Here is a 17,214-nt window from a genome sequence, read left to right as displayed (position 1 = left end):
AAAAGTACTGTAAGCTTGTAGATCTGCTATTTTCACTATTAAAAAAAACTTTTGAAGTGGAGGTAAAAAGTGGTTAATTTATATAATTATATAATATACTTTAATTGAAAAATCCCCCCCACCCCCTTCTAGAGAAAGACAAAGAGAAAGACATCATGCAGTAGACAGGATACAATAAAGGAGGTGGGAAAAGTTCAATGGTTATTTAGCACCACATATTGCTAATATTGCTAATTTCCAATATTATGATAAGAGGTACTGGAGTTACAATAAACCATTCCAGCAGTCATCCATCCTAATCCAAACTCATAACTTTAACCCATCATTGGAACTTCATGACATGTAATGGACGATACGGTCCTAAAGCATATTAACCACTCGACCTGTGCAGACTTAAAATTATATCGGGGGCACTCCCAAAGAGAGATGGCGCACGTCGAATAATTATAATCATCAGCACTCAGGCTTTGCGGTGCAATAAAACATGATTCTATCTGTTTCCTCTGACACCCTCATCTCGTCTCCTGGCACTTGTGCAACGTTATTGAACAAGGAGAAAGAAAAGGGAGAGCGGCGGTGGGAGGAGAGATTTGTTTCATCACCAACGATTAAACAGTCTCTTTGTTCAAGAGGCATCCCGCCAAAGCGCAGTGTAAAATATACATGCCTGGGGCTACGCCGGAAAACAATGCAAATATGCTAATAGGCTGCGTGTGTGTTAGTTGTCATGTTTGCTTGTGTCAAGGCGGATCTCTTGGCTGGATGGCTTACGTACCTCCGTCTTATAGAACAAGCCTGCAATGTGCTCTGAAATCATTAGCAGGCCACAGAGGGCCGTCTGTGCCCAGGGTGTGAGTTACACTGACACTATTTTGATCCCTGGTCAGATGACACCAGCTCTTTTGTCAAGTTATGTGTGGAGAATGCCTGGGAGTTGGAACGCCAGGGCTAGGACAGCGATACTGACCTGGTCCACCGCAAGTCTCCCAGTGTAACCCTGCTGCACGCTGACGCACGCACAAACGCATGCACAGTCGCGTGCGCGCACAAGCGGTCGCACACATGCACACACACACACACGCACACACACACCTAGACATAAATATATATTCAAATGCCTAACCAATTGAGGTACTTCTGAATTCCCACCACCACCACTATCACCACCACCAACAATAACAACAATTCTTAGATAAAGGCTGTCCATCCATATCTGTCACTGCCCCTGTTATTGCTCCTTTAATCTGCATATAGGAGAGTGCTATTTCCAGATCCCTGGGTTCTACCGCACAATGACAGATTTAGTAGCATTAATGGCTCCGGCCTTCTTGTGTGTCAGCGTTTCACTCTCTGTGCCCCTCCAACACTGCTGGGCCCACACAAACCAGCCTCAAGCTACCACAATTCACTGTGTTCACTTCACCTCCAAAGTGTCTAGATTACCCCAAGCAACCCAAATGTGAGACGTTGTGAACAGATAACGACAATCCTATTTTCAATCTACTGTCTTTTATTGATGCGATCATGTATCTATTGAGATATTTTTGGACTGTTGTTTGTAGCGTAGAAGATGCAACATCTCATCATCTCCCAAAGCAGAGGCCTTACAGTCTGCAACTCAATCAATGATATATGCTCATTTTAGATGCAGCAGGCGGGGTATACCTGCATGTCTGACCAGTGTGTGTGTGTGTGTGTGTGTGTGTGTGTGTGTGTGTGTGTGTGTGTGTGTGTGTGTGTGAGAGACCAGTGTGTGTGTGTGTGTGTGTGTGTGAGACCAGTGTGCGTGTGTGTGTGTGTGTGTGTGTGTGTGTGTGTGTGTGTGTGTGTGTGTGTGTGTGTGTGTGTGTGTGTGTGTGTGTGTGTGTGCGCGTGCGTGTGTGTGCAAGTGCGCGAGCAAGTGCATAGTGTGTGTATGAAGACAAACAAGCCTCTGTGCAAGCCTGGCTGTGATTTGTCTCTCTGAGACACCCGTTTCCTCCTATCAGGGGGTTCCTGTGCTCTGAGCGAGCCAGGAACACAATGGGAGTGTTGTCCTGCATGGGTGCAGGGGGGACACGCTCAACAGCTGAAACCCGGGAAGATGGCCCCTGGAATGCTCCGCAGCAGTTGCTACTGTTGACTAATCGGAATATGAGAACCAGGGAAGGTGATCTCGAATGCAAAGAATGGCACATTGAAGCGGCAGCTGCTTGCTTTGTCATCTGAACGACCGAAAGAGAGGAGAGGAGAGAGAGAGTGAGAGCAAGAGAGAGAGAGAGCAAGAGAGGTAGAGCGAGAGAGATCCTGTTCTTGAATAGGGGCAACAAACCCTACGTGTTTGCTACTGTAAAATGAGACCTGAGCGAGGCCTTCGCCGGGGCAGCGCCTGCGTTATGTTAAGGTTGTGTTTGGGATCAGATAGGAAATGTATAATTCAGGAGCGAAAGGGCGCCCTGCACCCCCGGTCACTCCATTTAGCCCCGTGAGGATTCTGATCTAACCTTCCTCAGAGGAGTAGCAGCGCCGTCATAGGACAGAGAGGGAGGGAAGGGGTGCAGGAGGAGGACCGTAACTGGAGGGACAGGGCGAGATAGAGAGAAGAGGAGGGGAGGGGGAGAGAGAGAGCAAAGGCGATAGGGAGGGAGAGAAGGGGAGTAAGCCTTCAAGAAGAAGAGGGGAGAGCGTATTTTGCGAGAGGAAAGGAGGAATGACGGGGCCGGGTATCTTTTTGTGAAAGTTCACATGTCAGGCTGGCTGGCTGCCCGCGGCGTACAGCCGAAAAATCTATTTAACGTCTGCTTCACAGGGCGACAAGAGGCCTGATTGGCAGAGAGCAGAGAGAGCCTTTTGATCATGTGTCCTAACAAGCGATTCCAGCTCATGTCTCTTCAGCCTGAACAGATCTACATTACCTATTCAAACAAAAGTGACAGACCAGAGCACTGCTCCACTGGGCTGCCATGCCACGGGCCACACGCATGCACGCACGCACGCACGCACGCACGCACGCACGCTCCTTGATCAAATGAACTACTTGTATGAAGATAAGCAGCTTGTTGGAATCATGTGGACAGAATAGACAACAGAAATGATGAAGGTTGCTACACGGAGCACAGCAGAGGCCAAGAGAGTGACTGATGGTTGTCCAGTGTGTGCACGCTGCCAGGTGCGTGCACACACCAAACCCGTAACTCCACCAATAAGGGTTAGGGAAAGGGGCGGGGCGAGCTGCTTGGAAGGAGGATACCCAGGAACGCCGAGCGGAAGCCTCTGCATGCCTCATTGCATATGCATGGAGGCAGAGGCTCGTGTGCAGATCATTATAACAAAGACCCCTATTAATTAGGTGGGATAAAGTTGAAGCAGATGACATGAGCAGCTGGGATGAGAGGAGAAGGAGGAAGACGGGGAGATGTGTGCATCAGTGTTTGGGGGGAGGGGGTGTTAGTATAATATGAAATACATTACACATAAGTGCACATTGTGCAACGTTCAAATGACACACGCATACAAATACACTGTGAAATCACACATTTTAATTTGACCAAATATTTGACCTATTTTGGCCATGTCTTTATTAGAGGAAATTCTGAAACATTAATAATAATTAATAATTCACCTTTTTTGTAAAATAGCTAAACTAGCCAATCAAACTCTGGTCTATGCGACACAACTCCCTCGTACAACAAAGGTTGTACAAAGGTGGTTAATTCTAATATACACGGAAAATCTGAATTGCAGGAATAAATATTGTTTATAGAAATTAATCCAGCAGTCTCAAAGGTTTGGTCAATTTCAATGGTCAGTGTCCATGTAAAGTCAGCAGAGGGCCGTTGACACTGACAGGGGAGTTACAACAAGAGTCAAGAGTTCATCAGTGTTAATCAGGCCTGCAGCGGATTTACAGCTGATCCTATTCTCTTCCAAAGCTTTCACCCATCTCCATGAATCTCATTACACAGCCTGTCGTAATAGAGGATAATGACCAGGGGCCACGCACACAATGCTAACAACTCCCTTGTCTCTCTCTCACTCACACACACACACACACACACACACACACACACACACACACACACACACACACACACACACACACACACACACACACACACACACACACACACACAGCTATTACACTGCGATAATGCATGACCTGGTCAGAGGATTACACAAACAAATAAAGGAAGGTGAGAAAGAGAGGATGGGAAGTGAGAGAGAGAGAGAGATAATTATACAGGTGTTATAGAGGTGTCACACTGTTTAGTGATACAGAGTAGACCACAGCTTATTTTAAATACTTTGTACCCGACTGGTGTACCTATTTTGGGCATGTTATTAATGGCAAAAATGTCAAACATTGTCTAAAATAGCCAATCTACAAGCTCACAACGTGTCACGATGCAACACGTTGTGAGCTTGTACACTAGCTATTAGTTTTTCAATTCATCTTCCAAATGCACTGTGCTGCAAAGGTCTGTCCCTAAAATATGCTCCAGCCTAAGAGAAAACAATGCGTTAAAATGTGGCTACACTTTCTTGGGGCAACAAGTCATGACGGTCTGGAGGTGTCATTAATTTGGGCTCATGGTATTGAGGGCTTCATTTTCGTGACCACTAAACCCCTTATCCCTAAACTTCTTTGCCTTTTTTTTACTATTTTGCAAAACATTTTCGAATAGTTAAAATGGCCAGTCTACAAGCTCACAGCGTTGAACTATGAAAAAATGTTTTTCAAAATAGTAGAAGTTTAGGTATAAGGGGTTTAGCCCTTTGAGTGTTTTGTAGGGGAAATAGCATATATTTTTCTGAAGGTCTGAAGACTCTGAAAGTATGGCCTGTTACAGTGGATTTAAATGACGTCAGACTTTGGTGCTAAAGCGCCAGTTAGACTGCATTATTTGCTGAAAAGCTTAAGGTTGTATAGTTTTGGGCAGACACATTGGTAAGTTTCTCAATATATCTATCTGCTTGCCACTCCCTCTCTCTTTACAATCTCTCTCAGCTGAAAAAAGCGGTTTGATCGTGGCCTGAAGGGGAAAAGGCAAATATCACAAATGTGCACTGTGTTATTTAGTTAAGGTCAGTAGAGGTCATTGTGTCACACCTCGTTAAGGTCAGCAGAGGTTACATGTTCAGATCACACCTGTTCACACAGGCTGGTGTGTGTGTGTGCATGCGTCTGTGGTTGTCTGTGCATGGGTTTGAGCAACTGGACCCTATACTAGCACATGTACGTACATGTCTTTGCATATCTTTCAGCCGTTTAATTGTAATGTATTACGTAATATGCATATGATCCCCACACCTCATTCTAAGAATATGCATTGTGAAATATGATGAGAAATAACACTGCATCCCAGTGTGCCACTTAATACATCAACACAAAGATGCAAGAAGAATTCATAAAGCAAATTATCAAATTCAATGTTACTCGCTACTGACAAGGACTCAACAAGTAGCTACATGAGCCCAAAGTAAAAGATCTAAAAGCCAAGACACGTACAATAGCTAAAACCCAATAGCCGTCCTTGTCTTGGGGACGATCATAAAGACCCACCACACAAAGTATTTCTGTGTTGACTTGCTCAGTATTGATTCATACTTTAGTGCATTATATAAAGCTGTTCTAATTGCATGTAAATCAAACCAAGGTCACCTTGGATTTTTATAATGGTGGCTATTTTTCTTTTTCCACTAATACCGTATACTGACATTTTTAACTCTTGACAAGTGCTGTCCAGAGACTTATCCATAAATAATGCATTTACAATACCTAGTAAATAAACATGGGGCACAATCGTTACCCCTGCCAGCAACTGGGCCTAATAGAGCTTTTACAGCAAAGGTGACTATTCAGCTAAATGTGGCGCTCGCTGCTGGAAGGGCATTTTCATTCATTAGCACAGTCACAAGCACTTAAAGCACTTTAACCACTTAAGCCCTGTTTTATAAATCGTCGTACGATGATGTTGTACGGAAATAGCTGATCTACAAGCTCACGACGTCGACGCGTCGCATCGTGATGCACAGGGAGCTTGTAAATCAGCTGTTTTCACTATTTTTGAATATCATTTGAAAATGATAATAACATTTTTCATACAAAAAATTGCGCCCACAGAGGGATGCCAAGGTTAATGTGGTTATGAGGATCAGGAGTGGACTAGATGAATGGAGAGATGGATGGGTAAGAGACTAGAGAGAAAACATCTGAGATCTGAAGCACTGATTGTCTTATGGTTCAGACATTGTACTGTACATATTACATTTTAATCAATTAACAGGAGGTAAATTACACCTGGTAAGGATAGTACTTACACTATTATTATTAGATATAATATTATAGTAATTATAATAATCATATTCATAGTCATAATAATAAACCCCACACATAATCAATAATATTTTTCATGGAAAACAAACAAACATGCACGCATGCACACACCCACGCACCCACACACCCACACACACACACACACACACACACACACACACACACACACACACACACACACACACACCAATTAAGTGGGATTTCACAACACATTCAATTGCAGGGTAATGCACTGTGTAAAGAGCGTGCCAGATTATGCTAGCATTCGTATGCCCTCTAGCCCCCGAGCTTTCTCTGTCCCTTTCATCCTTCAGTCCATCAGCACAATGAGCTCTCCTGACCAGGCCAGGGAGCCCGGAGAAGAATGACAGCAGATGGTAAACCGCCTCTGAGGACCGCAATGATCCCAGCTACCCAGGCACCAAAGCAGCAAGATTAGACACAACAGTTGTCCCAGTAATATCATGCTTAGATAAGTGATATATTTAGCTCATCCGCTCTTTGTCTCACATTAGCTAAGTCATTAAGGCAACAAATGGCCTTTCCAACCTCCTTGGTCGTTCCTTACACAGGTTTAATTCTGCCCTTTCCAATTGTGGCTCATTGCCATAAAGAAAGACATACGATAATACATCCTAAGAAAAGAAAAGGGGGTAGCATTAGAGGTGTCTAGTGCCAGTTGCTAACCTGCATCCCTACAGTAAGCACTGATCAGCCCTGCTGCAGCTCTCTATATATAGTGCCTTTAAGGACAGTGTCTCTCTCTGTTCATCCAGTTTAGAGAGAACGTTGAACTTTGTCATGCTAGCGTTCCCTCAGAAACTAATTTCCTCCAACAAGGGAATATATTTTAGTGGCGGTGATACAGGGCATGAGGCAGACTGAGTCTCTATTATTAACAGGAGATTAAAACAGCTGTATGGCACTCCAGAGCACCCTCTCCTCCCTGCACTAACATAAGGCCCTGGATTACAAGCTGCACTTGACCATTTAAATTACTGCAACAACCGGCCTTCACCAGCTGGGTCTCATTACCATAACGCCCTCCTTCGCCACAGAGGGCTCTGACAAGCTTGCTTTGGAAATCTGCCCTGCCAGAAACAAGGGGAAGGTAAGAAATATTCCCAAGTGAAGATCAAAGCTCATTATTGTTGAGGAATCAAAACTGATGTGACATATTGATTGATTAAGTATGCTTTTTTACAAACAAAAATCAAACAATGTTGACAATAAAAATTTAAACTTAAGACATCTACACTGAAACGTTGTCTGAACATAGGTCATGAATGAAATGTTCGGTTATGAGAGAAATAAATAATAATAATACATGTATTCATTCTCTGTGCATGACATGAGTACATTTCACAAGTTCATTATTTCACAACAGATGATCAGAATTCCATTAGCAGACAGATAAGCTAAAAGGGAGATAAACAAGTATCTGAGGAGTAGCCCACAATAGTCAAAGCAAAGCTGATACAAAGACAGACCACCGAATGAGCACTTATAGGGGCAAATTATTTTTAAGGCTAACAGAGGTCTAATTTATTCATCTGATGAAGTACTTAAGCTAAGAGCTCCCCAGATACCCAATGAGACACAAGTATTCCCGAGGGGGTCTAATATTTGATTGGATGTAGTTATATTACAGCCCTAATTAAGAATGGGGGATATGTTTCAGCGGCTCTCTCAAATATTTGTTTTTCCGCTGTGCTCTTGATAGACTGCAGGCTGTGGGGGAGAGTTGGGGAGAAAAGCAGGGCGATATGCAGGGCGATATGGGGTGCAGTTATGTGACACAGACATAACCGCCTTATCGCAGGGAGGGGAGATCCTCCACAACGTACTGTATGGAAATATTAAAGGCTCAGGGATTGTCGAATATGACGACTGACGTCCGTATTTTGGACACCTTATAGGTGAAGTAGGTTTCAACATTTGTTCCAGAATTTTCTTCAGACAATTTTCAGCGATTTTCAAAAACAAAAAAAGCGGAAATAGAGATTGGGCCTTTCCGCTATCTGCCGTACACTCTGCCGTACAACAAAGCATAAAGAGCTTAAGTGGTTAACGTGTGCGGGGCAGGTACGGTCCAACAGGAGGACGTTAGTTGTTTGCGCATGGCTGACTTTGACGAATAGCTGCAGTGAGTGAAGAGTTTTCTGTGGAGCAGAATAAAGAGGTAATGTTCCTGGCGTGAGGTCAGCCCTATGTGTTTTATAGTCTGGGAGTTTGCCTTGGCACAGACAGGAGACCACACTTACGTTGAGGTGTCGTGCCACCCACACCTTGTCACACTGGACGAGGTTCAGAACAAACTGGAAACACTGTAACGTCACTCTTCCCAACTCAATGTGTGTGTGTGTGTCTGTGTGAGTGTGAGTGTGGGTGCACCCGTGTGTGCGTGTGTGTGTGTGTGTGTGTGTGTGTGTGTGTGTGTGTGTGTGTGTGTGTGTGTGTGTGAGTGTGTGTGCGCGCGCGCGTGTGTGTGCAGAGAGAGAGACAGAGAGAGAGAGAGAGAGAGAGAGAAAGAGAGAGACAGACAGAGAGACACAGAGAAAGAAAGAGAGAGATAAAAGAGAAAAGTAGAGAGACAAGAAGTAAGAAAGACAAGAGATACGCATAACGTTTTTAAAGTGCGAGTCTGTTGGAGGAAAAAGGCGTTCATACTCTCATTTATCCTGCGGTATGACGTTGCTCACTCGAAATGGAGCATTTTCATCCAAAACAAGTTGAGGTGAAGAAAATGCCAGCACTCATTGTATGTCCTTTTACATGTTGGAAAATATGTTCTTCTAGATAATACGACAAAATATAAGTTAGGCTTTAGGCCCCGCGAGACAACATACCATACTGACACACAACAACAGAACACACACACACACACACACACACGTGCGCGCGCACACGCAAATGCACACACAGGCACACACACACACACGCACACGCACACACACACAGGGAAAAGGGAGACATACCGTCTTGTTCTGTCTTTGTCATCTCCTCAAGCTTCTTCTGCTTCAGAGTGTCTACTACGTCTGCCAGGCTTCCTTTGCGACGCTCGGGAGTTCCGAACGCCGATCCGCTCAGCAGGTCACTGCGCTCCCGGGCCCCCTCCTCAGGCTTGTGCGGGGAGGTGGAATTATTCCGGAAGGAGTACAGGGAGCATACTTTATTGCTGTCAGACTCCTGTAAGAAAACAAAAAGACAGGAGGGGTGACGACAGCAGAGGGGAATTGGTGTTAAACGGCTAGCGCTGCTGTGCTCCTGACAGTCTTTTCATTTACATTGCAGTGATTGCTAGTTCTCTCTCTCTCTCTCTCTCTCAATTTGGACCACGTGAAACAACTCCTCTCAGGGTATACACGACAGATTCCTCTATATCTCAAATAGAGCTCACCATTTCTGGTAAATGAGTTGTGACAAGAGAAAAATTGAGATGAAATGATGAGGTATACTTTCATAGGGCACAGCCATAACGTGCTCAGGTTCTACTTTTCATCTGTGAAGAGACTACACAGAGAAGACCTCCCTACTGTAATTTCTCAAATTGCTTTGGAGTGTTGCATTTGTGTTGGGGTGACTGCTGTGTAATTTGTTCATTTTCTAGTGGAGACCTATTCTCAGCTGAGTGCCTGGGGCCGTTGTAAATCTGCGGCCTGTCTCGAGCTGTTGTTGTTTTTCGGTCCCACCTGTGTGTGGTTTAGTATTTAACTAAAGGGTCCTGTCTCCGGCTGACGGGCTGAGTGCTCCCTGTGCACAAAGCCAGAACATGCAGGAAACGGGGAGAAGAATGAGAGTGAGTTTCAGGATGAGAGTGATAGAGGGAGGCAGCTTGAGTGTGAGCGAGAAGCATGCGTGCACGCACACTTGAGAGAGAGAAGATGAAGAGAGAGAAAAAGGGTGAAATGGAGTGTCGTCTGCACATGGGCCGTGGGGGTGTCAGACTGAAGTTAGTGTTAATTATGGTTTGTAGAGTCTGAGAAAGCAGAAGGTTAAAGTTCTGCCAGCCAGAAGCTGCAGTTTTGCTTTGTTTTTAACCACAGAATACTTGATTGCTCTGATTCACTGACAATACTCTCGTTGCCCAGACAAAAAAAGAGAATAAATGTGTGAATGTATGTCTATTCAACACCTATGCCCTATTATAGAAATAAATGTACGTGTTATCAACAATAGCATGACAAGAGAGTGCGATACACAACAAGGCAGAGTGGTGAAATGATGTCTGGGAAATAGAGCGCTGGCTCCAAAGAGACACCGACACCGACACCGACAACTAAATAAATAAATCAGGTAAGTACAGTAAATAAGTACTACTGTACTAATAACTACTAAATAATCAGATATACAATAAAAGTTTCAGAAATGTTTGACACCCATGCGTCTCTCCATGATGGTGAATGTGGACCAGAGAGTAACACACGTTCAAAGGATAATTTGTGTCGTCAGAGTTCAATTAACCACTTACGCCCTATTTTATACTCTCATACAATGGTGTTGAGCAAACGGCTATATGAATCATTTTGAAATGTTTGAACATTAAAAAATATATATATTATTTTTTTCCTATAATGATATTCCATAAATATGGACGCCAGGTTGAAAGTGGTTAACACTACAGATTTTACCGTACCAAGGGCCAGGGTTGCACAAGCAAGCGACCTGCTCAGCACCAACCAGCCCAGGCCAGGCCAAGGCTGGGCTGGGCTGGGCTGGGTTAGGTTGATTATGCGGCGTGGCAGAGATGGTGGAGAGTGCTTGTGGGGAGTGGAGCGAAGCTGGGTTAATCAGCTGGCACAGGTTCAGGGCACAGCCCACACAGACGCATGGCACAGCAGTGGAGTCAGGTAATCAGCAAACGCAACACTCTCTCATTCCTATTGCCTTATGCCCCCCCCATTCCTCTCTCTCCTTCTCGCTCTCTCTTACATCTCTCTCTCTCTCTATCTGTCTCTCTGTCTGTCTGTCTGTCTGTCTGTCTGTCTCTCTCTGTCTGTTTTTCTCTCTCTCCATTACGGTTTCTAGATTCCTTCTATCTCGGGTGTTTTATAAAAATATTGCGAACTCAAGGAAGCTGACAGCACGTTTACCCCTTTAACTCCCACTCCTGTACGAAGTGATATTGTCAGTATGATGATCAAAGTGAGAGGTAACAATACGTGCAGAGATATGACCTTTGAGCTCAAGCAGAATCATCAAAGAACCCATCATGGCTGAACTCCAACTGCGGGCATCGTTTAACCTTCTCAAGGTCAGCTCCACAACTTATAACCTTGTTTACTTGGGTCCAAATTACTGTTTCCGAGGTACAAAGAAATATCATCTGTGTTCATTTAACTAGCAAACAGTTAACAGTATAATTTTTTACACTGTGGATCCTTAGAGTCGAGCTGTCTGAGGGTCTATGTTGTTTCTGTGTGTGTGTGTGTGTGTGTGCGTGCGTGCGTGTCCAGAGCTAATCTCACTAACCACTGGACTGATCAGTGCCACGTATCTTGTGCACACCACAGAGGTACAGTGCCTCCACAATTTTTTCCCCACATTATGTTTAATACCTTTTTTTTTAATTAACCAGATTACAGATTACAGAAATTAACCAGTGTGTGTGTGTGTGTGTGTGTGTGTGTGTTAGTTATAGTGCATGCATGTGTAATTGTGTGCCTGTGTAGGTGCATGTTATGTATGTAAGAGTGTTTTTATACACGCGTGCGCGTGCTTGCGTGTGACTGTGTGACTGTGTGACTGTGTGTGTGTATGTGTGTGTGTGTGTGTGTGTGTGTGTGTGTGTGTGTGTGTGTGTGTGTGTGTGTGTGTGTGTGTAAGAGAGTGCTAGCGAGGTGTTGAGCGTCTGGGCGGCCCTGTGCAGAGCTACTTCAGAGGCCCTCTGGGTCTCTTTACCACGGGCCCGTCTGTCACAGACAACCACCTGCCTCCTCTGTCTATCGCCCCCACAAGTGCCTCTGCTCTTCTTCCCTCAGCTCACATCAAAGTACCCCCCTCCCGCCCTGCGTCTGGGGTCTGGCTACAGATGTATATGCTATATACACAACAACAAGAACAACAACACATGCATACTGCGGACAAGGCATGTTTTATTAATGACAACAAGATTGTAGCCCGCAGAGAAGAAGAGATAAGGCAGCGTTCAGTTCCCTCCGTGATATTTCACTTTAGGATTTTCAACATGACATTCACCACTTAAATATGCGGAGTTGCTCCTTTTTGGGGGGCGCTAGCCCCTCCTATGTCCAGCTTTGAGGGTGTGTGTAAACACAAACATTGTCCTAACACAAACATTAAATGCCATTGATAATGAATGGCCAGTTTTAGGTCATTGTCCCAACACAAACATTAAATGCCATTGATAATGAATGGCCAGTTTTACGTCATTGTCCCAACACAAACATTAAATGCCATTGACAATGAAAGGCCAGCTTTGAGTGTTTGTGTAACTGTAAACATTGCGTAAACACAAACATTGAAGACGAAGGTGAGGAGGTAAATAATTATAATTAGCCGGAATGAGATGATGGGGAATGATGATGATTAACCTCTACACCAAATCTCTTCACCGAAAATAGCCGATCTACAAGCTCACGCTATAGGATTCATGTGGTTAACATAATCAGTGAAGGAGGACTTCGGTTAAAACTAATAATATCTGTCGGTGCAGTGTTGTCCACCTGAAACCCTCAGTGCTTCTGGACAGAGGGTTCAAACATGGGGTTTGGCCACTTGTATGTTCATACAATAACTAACTAACAGCTCTTCAATTGAGACTTTTACATCCTGTGGTCGGGTAGGACCACTACTGGTTGACAAGAGTTACTGCAGAAAAGTCAAGTGGAAACAACTAGTCTTCCAAAACGTAGTTCCCCTTAATAGCTCAACGGTAAGAAGAAAAAAAGAAAAAAAGGAGCTTGTGTGGGGCCGACTTTCGAGTACTCAATTTTACTATATTTTTTTAATTTTCACTTAAGATGCTCCAAAACAAAAAAAATAGCAGCAAACATTACTAAACAGCAGCTGCTGTTTATTAACATTTTTGGAGCATCTAAAGTGAGTTGCGAGCTGTTCCTTTTGCTGTATGATTTTGCTGCTTTTGCAGATTGGCTCAGCACCAAAGACGGAGGATGGGCGTTATTATTATTATTATTATTTTAATATGTTTTATTCAAGTATCATACTTTGGTACAGTTTTATGTTCCTTTTACAGAACACAATAATGAATCTATTGTATTGAATCAATTCTGAATCATCCTTTGCTATACAATACATTCATTAGAATTAATAGTTTAATTTCCTATCACAAACAATGTCAACTGGAGGGATTGTCTAACATATTTATAAAGCCATTTTGCTAATAAATTAAACCCAAATTTACTTTAGTTGAAATTACATTAGCTTTTACTTTAGAACATTATATTTAGCATTTCACTGCTTCCAGTATTTTTGTAGTAATTACAGGATACACTATGTTTGATATTATAACCCTCACAACCTTGCTAATAAAACGTACATTTAAAGTACCAGTGAATGCTATCGTATGACAGTGTAGCAGTTGAATACACCAACTTAAATATTTGTGTGTGTGTGTGTGTGTGTGTGTGTGTGTGTGTGTGTGTGTGTGTGTGTGTGTGTGTGTGTGTGTGTGTTGCATCTGTGTTTGTGGGGAGTGGGGGGTGGACAGACATTTGTGGAGGTCTCACACATCAAAGCCAAGCGCTTGGCAGAACACATGATCATAAAGTCTTCATAAGATTGTTATGAGGTCTCTGTTGTGACTGTCCTTCACACTGCCACTGTGACGCACATGTATGCGTATGCATACAGTACGTGCACACACGTGTGTGTGTGTGTGTGTGTGTGTGTGTGTGTGTGTGTGTTACTCTCAGTGGCAAGAGTGATGAGCAGCTACAGCTGATACTGTATGATAAATAGAAAATACATGACAATGTCTGAGGTCAAACTAACCACTGCGAACATCAGAGACACAGACATTTAGTCAACTTCCTGTGGCATGTCTACTATTTACAGTGGCGAGGCTACACTACACTAATGCAAATGAAATTCTTATAGTCTCCGATATTCATGTTACTCATTAATGGTTCAGTAAGGGCGTGTGTATGTGCGTGTGTGTGTGTGCGTGTGTGTGTGTGTGTGTGTGTGTGTGTGTGTGTGGTGAGCACATGTCTCATTCTCTCACCATGCGCTGCTGTGCTGACACCAGGCTGTCCCAGTCGTTCTCAGGTGGAAGGCTGCTGAGTGGCTGCATCTCGTCGGGGTGGGCTTTGCCGTGCAGCAGGCTGTGCAGCGGCAGCTGTGGCGTACCGTGGGCCTCCGCACTCTCCTCCTTGTCCCAGCTCAGGTGCTCCTGGCTCATGATGTCCTCCCCATCGGTGACGGAGGCGAACGGCGATGTGGCTTGCTTGGAAGACATTATTCTGCTGCGGAGGCAACAAAAGAGAGGGTCACCAATTGCAAACTTCAAATCGTAATAATGTGGCACTAGCAAGACATGATGTCTGCGTTGTCCTTTATCTATACGGAACGCTGAAGCCGAGCAAAATGGCCTCTGCATTGTGACATCAGCACTTGCACTGAAGTTGTTAGTGGTCATTTACTGGTTGATGAGCATGCGTCGGTGAGACAGAAATATCAGAGGAGAGTGGTGGGGCACAAAGCAAATTACATGTTACAAACTTAACTTTAACCATGGCAGCATCCCTATTTTTGACACTTATATTATATTAAAATACAAGCAGCTCACAATGTGTAATACACTGTGAGCTTGTAGATTGGCCATTTTTTAATTTATTAATTTTTAATAAAACAAAATATATAATAATGAAAATAACAGACAGATACATTGCTATAACTCTACTGAGTGTGAGCTCACTAAATGGGTACGCACACGTGGTGCACATAGATTTGCAAGCAGAGTTTTCCTTCTGACGACATTCTTCTGCAAGCTACAGAATCAATCAACGTCATCATTCGTGTTGAAATTGATTTTGCCCTTCTGTCATCTTATTATATTATGAGCATTGATTGAATTCTCTCCAAAGCACGCTTTTTTCTTTCCACAAGTCAAATTAGCAAATTATTAACCTTTTTTTTCTGTGTGACAGCATTTCCTCAGACCAATAAATCCTACTTAAGCAACTTGGAAGTCAAGACCCAACAGTGGGGGGAGGGGGGGGCTGAATTCACAAATCTGTCACATGCTTTCATGAATATTACAGTGAAGACTGTAGTTGACATTGCAGGTGCAAAAGGAAACTTGTGCTAATTCCACTAATTCCAAGCAGTGCTTCCTTTTTTATCCTATTTTTTTCTTTTCTTTTTCTAGGGGATTTTTTCCCATACAGAATTCATACAACCGATTCTGCGTTCTCACAATTAACGAGGCAGCGATCACGCTGTGCGCTACAATGAATGAAATTAAACACTGTGCCAGCAAATCTAATTATGCATTTGGTATTAAATTAATAAGGGGATAATGTGGCCTTCCTACTGATGTGAAGTGGGAAGAGAGATGGAGCCAGAGTGTATTTAACTCCTAATCCGCTTTCACCCTGAGCCCTTGTTCTGCTTGCTTATCTCATCTACAGGACATCAAACATTAAAACCAGGAGATGACAATGCACTGTACCATCGACTCTAGACGGAGAGAGAGAATGGGGGAGAGAGAGCGCATGGTTTGTGTGTGTGTGAGTGGAGGGGAGGCGTGCATGCATGCGTGTGTCAGAGACAGAGATAGATAGATAGATAGATAGATAGATAGATAGATAGATAGATAGATAGATAGATAGATAGATAGATAGATAGATAGATAGATAGATAGATAGATAGATAGATAGATAGATAGATAGATAGATAGATAGATAGATAGATAGAGAGAGAGAGAGAGAGAGAGGGACTACTAATGACACACAGTAAAATCTGGAGTGTTCATGTAAATAGTTAACAACTTAAACCCTATATACATTGACAGGGCTCTATCCTTTTCACCCCCTCGACAACCAAATCTCTCTGTACAAATTGCAGATATTATACAAGCTCACGTGTAACATTTTGATGCGTTGTGAGCTTGTAGATCAGCAATTTTTGATGAATGACATGCCCAGAACAGGGACGGATGGTAGGGTGGGCATGCTTTTACCATCTCTATTGTGTGCTATTGTATCGAATTATTAGCAAGAAATAGAACATCTAAACACAATAGGCACGCACACATTGTGTGGAGGTGTGTCTCTATACACACACACACACACACACACACACACACACACACACACACACACACACACGCACACACGCACAGTCGCACACACACAAAATCATAGTTCAGTTTGGGCGGTAAAAGCATGGACAATAGCAGGCCCATGTTAATCTCATGGGCCACGGCAGCTGTGTAAACAACCCAGCAAGTCAGGTAGAGAAGTCTGTCTGTCTGTCTGTCGGTCTGTCTGTCTGTCTGTCGGTCTGTCGGTCTCTCGGTCTGTCTGTGTCACAGGCTGTTTTCTTTAGTGGGGCTCAGCCCTCAATTTTAATCAGCCATTAAATTGTTTCCTGTAATTATATCAAACAGAAAATTATCTCAGAATTGGGGAGTGTTAATTGAAAATCAAAATTCTGAATGAAGTTCAGGGCCTCTCCCTGCCATGAGTGACACGGACTGTGCATGTGTGCGTGTATAGGTGTGTGCGTGTAGGTGTGTGCGTGCGTGCATGCATGCGTGCGTGTGTGTGAGAGAGAGAGACAGACAGACAGACATATTTTTTATTCATGCACCCAAAAGGGCTGAGTCTCTACCAGAAGCAGTAGCACCTCATCCTCAATGGAGTGTGAGAGTGAAACAAAGCATTTCTTTTGTATTACCCAGTAAATCA

The 17,214-nt window shown here is 43.7% G+C and overlaps 1 protein-coding gene across 6 annotated transcripts in view; it reads right to left on the bottom strand.

Moving 5' to 3' along the window:
- Positions 1–17,214, bottom strand: part of sox6 (SRY-box transcription factor 6) — a 173,709-nt gene that overhangs the window by 100,629 nt on the left and 55,866 nt on the right. For all 6 annotated transcript variants that reach the window (XM_080760745.1, XM_080760748.1, XM_080760746.1 and 3 more), the window contains 2 exons: positions 14,526–14,766; positions 9,295–9,505 (listed from right to left, as the gene is read on the bottom strand). In XM_080760745.1, the coding sequence (XP_080616871.1) occupies positions 9,295–9,505; positions 14,526–14,766 (452 nt within the window). The remainder of the gene's footprint in view (positions 1–9,294; positions 9,506–14,525; positions 14,767–17,214) is intronic.

Source organism: Protomyctophum bolini (assembly GCF_963924005.1).
Source record: "Protomyctophum bolini genome assembly, chromosome: 1".
Classification (NCBI taxonomy): domain Eukaryota; kingdom Metazoa; phylum Chordata; class Actinopteri; order Myctophiformes; family Myctophidae; genus Protomyctophum; species Protomyctophum bolini.
Note: the sequence above shows the minus strand (reverse complement) of the source record. Positions and strands in the feature narration are given on the sequence as shown.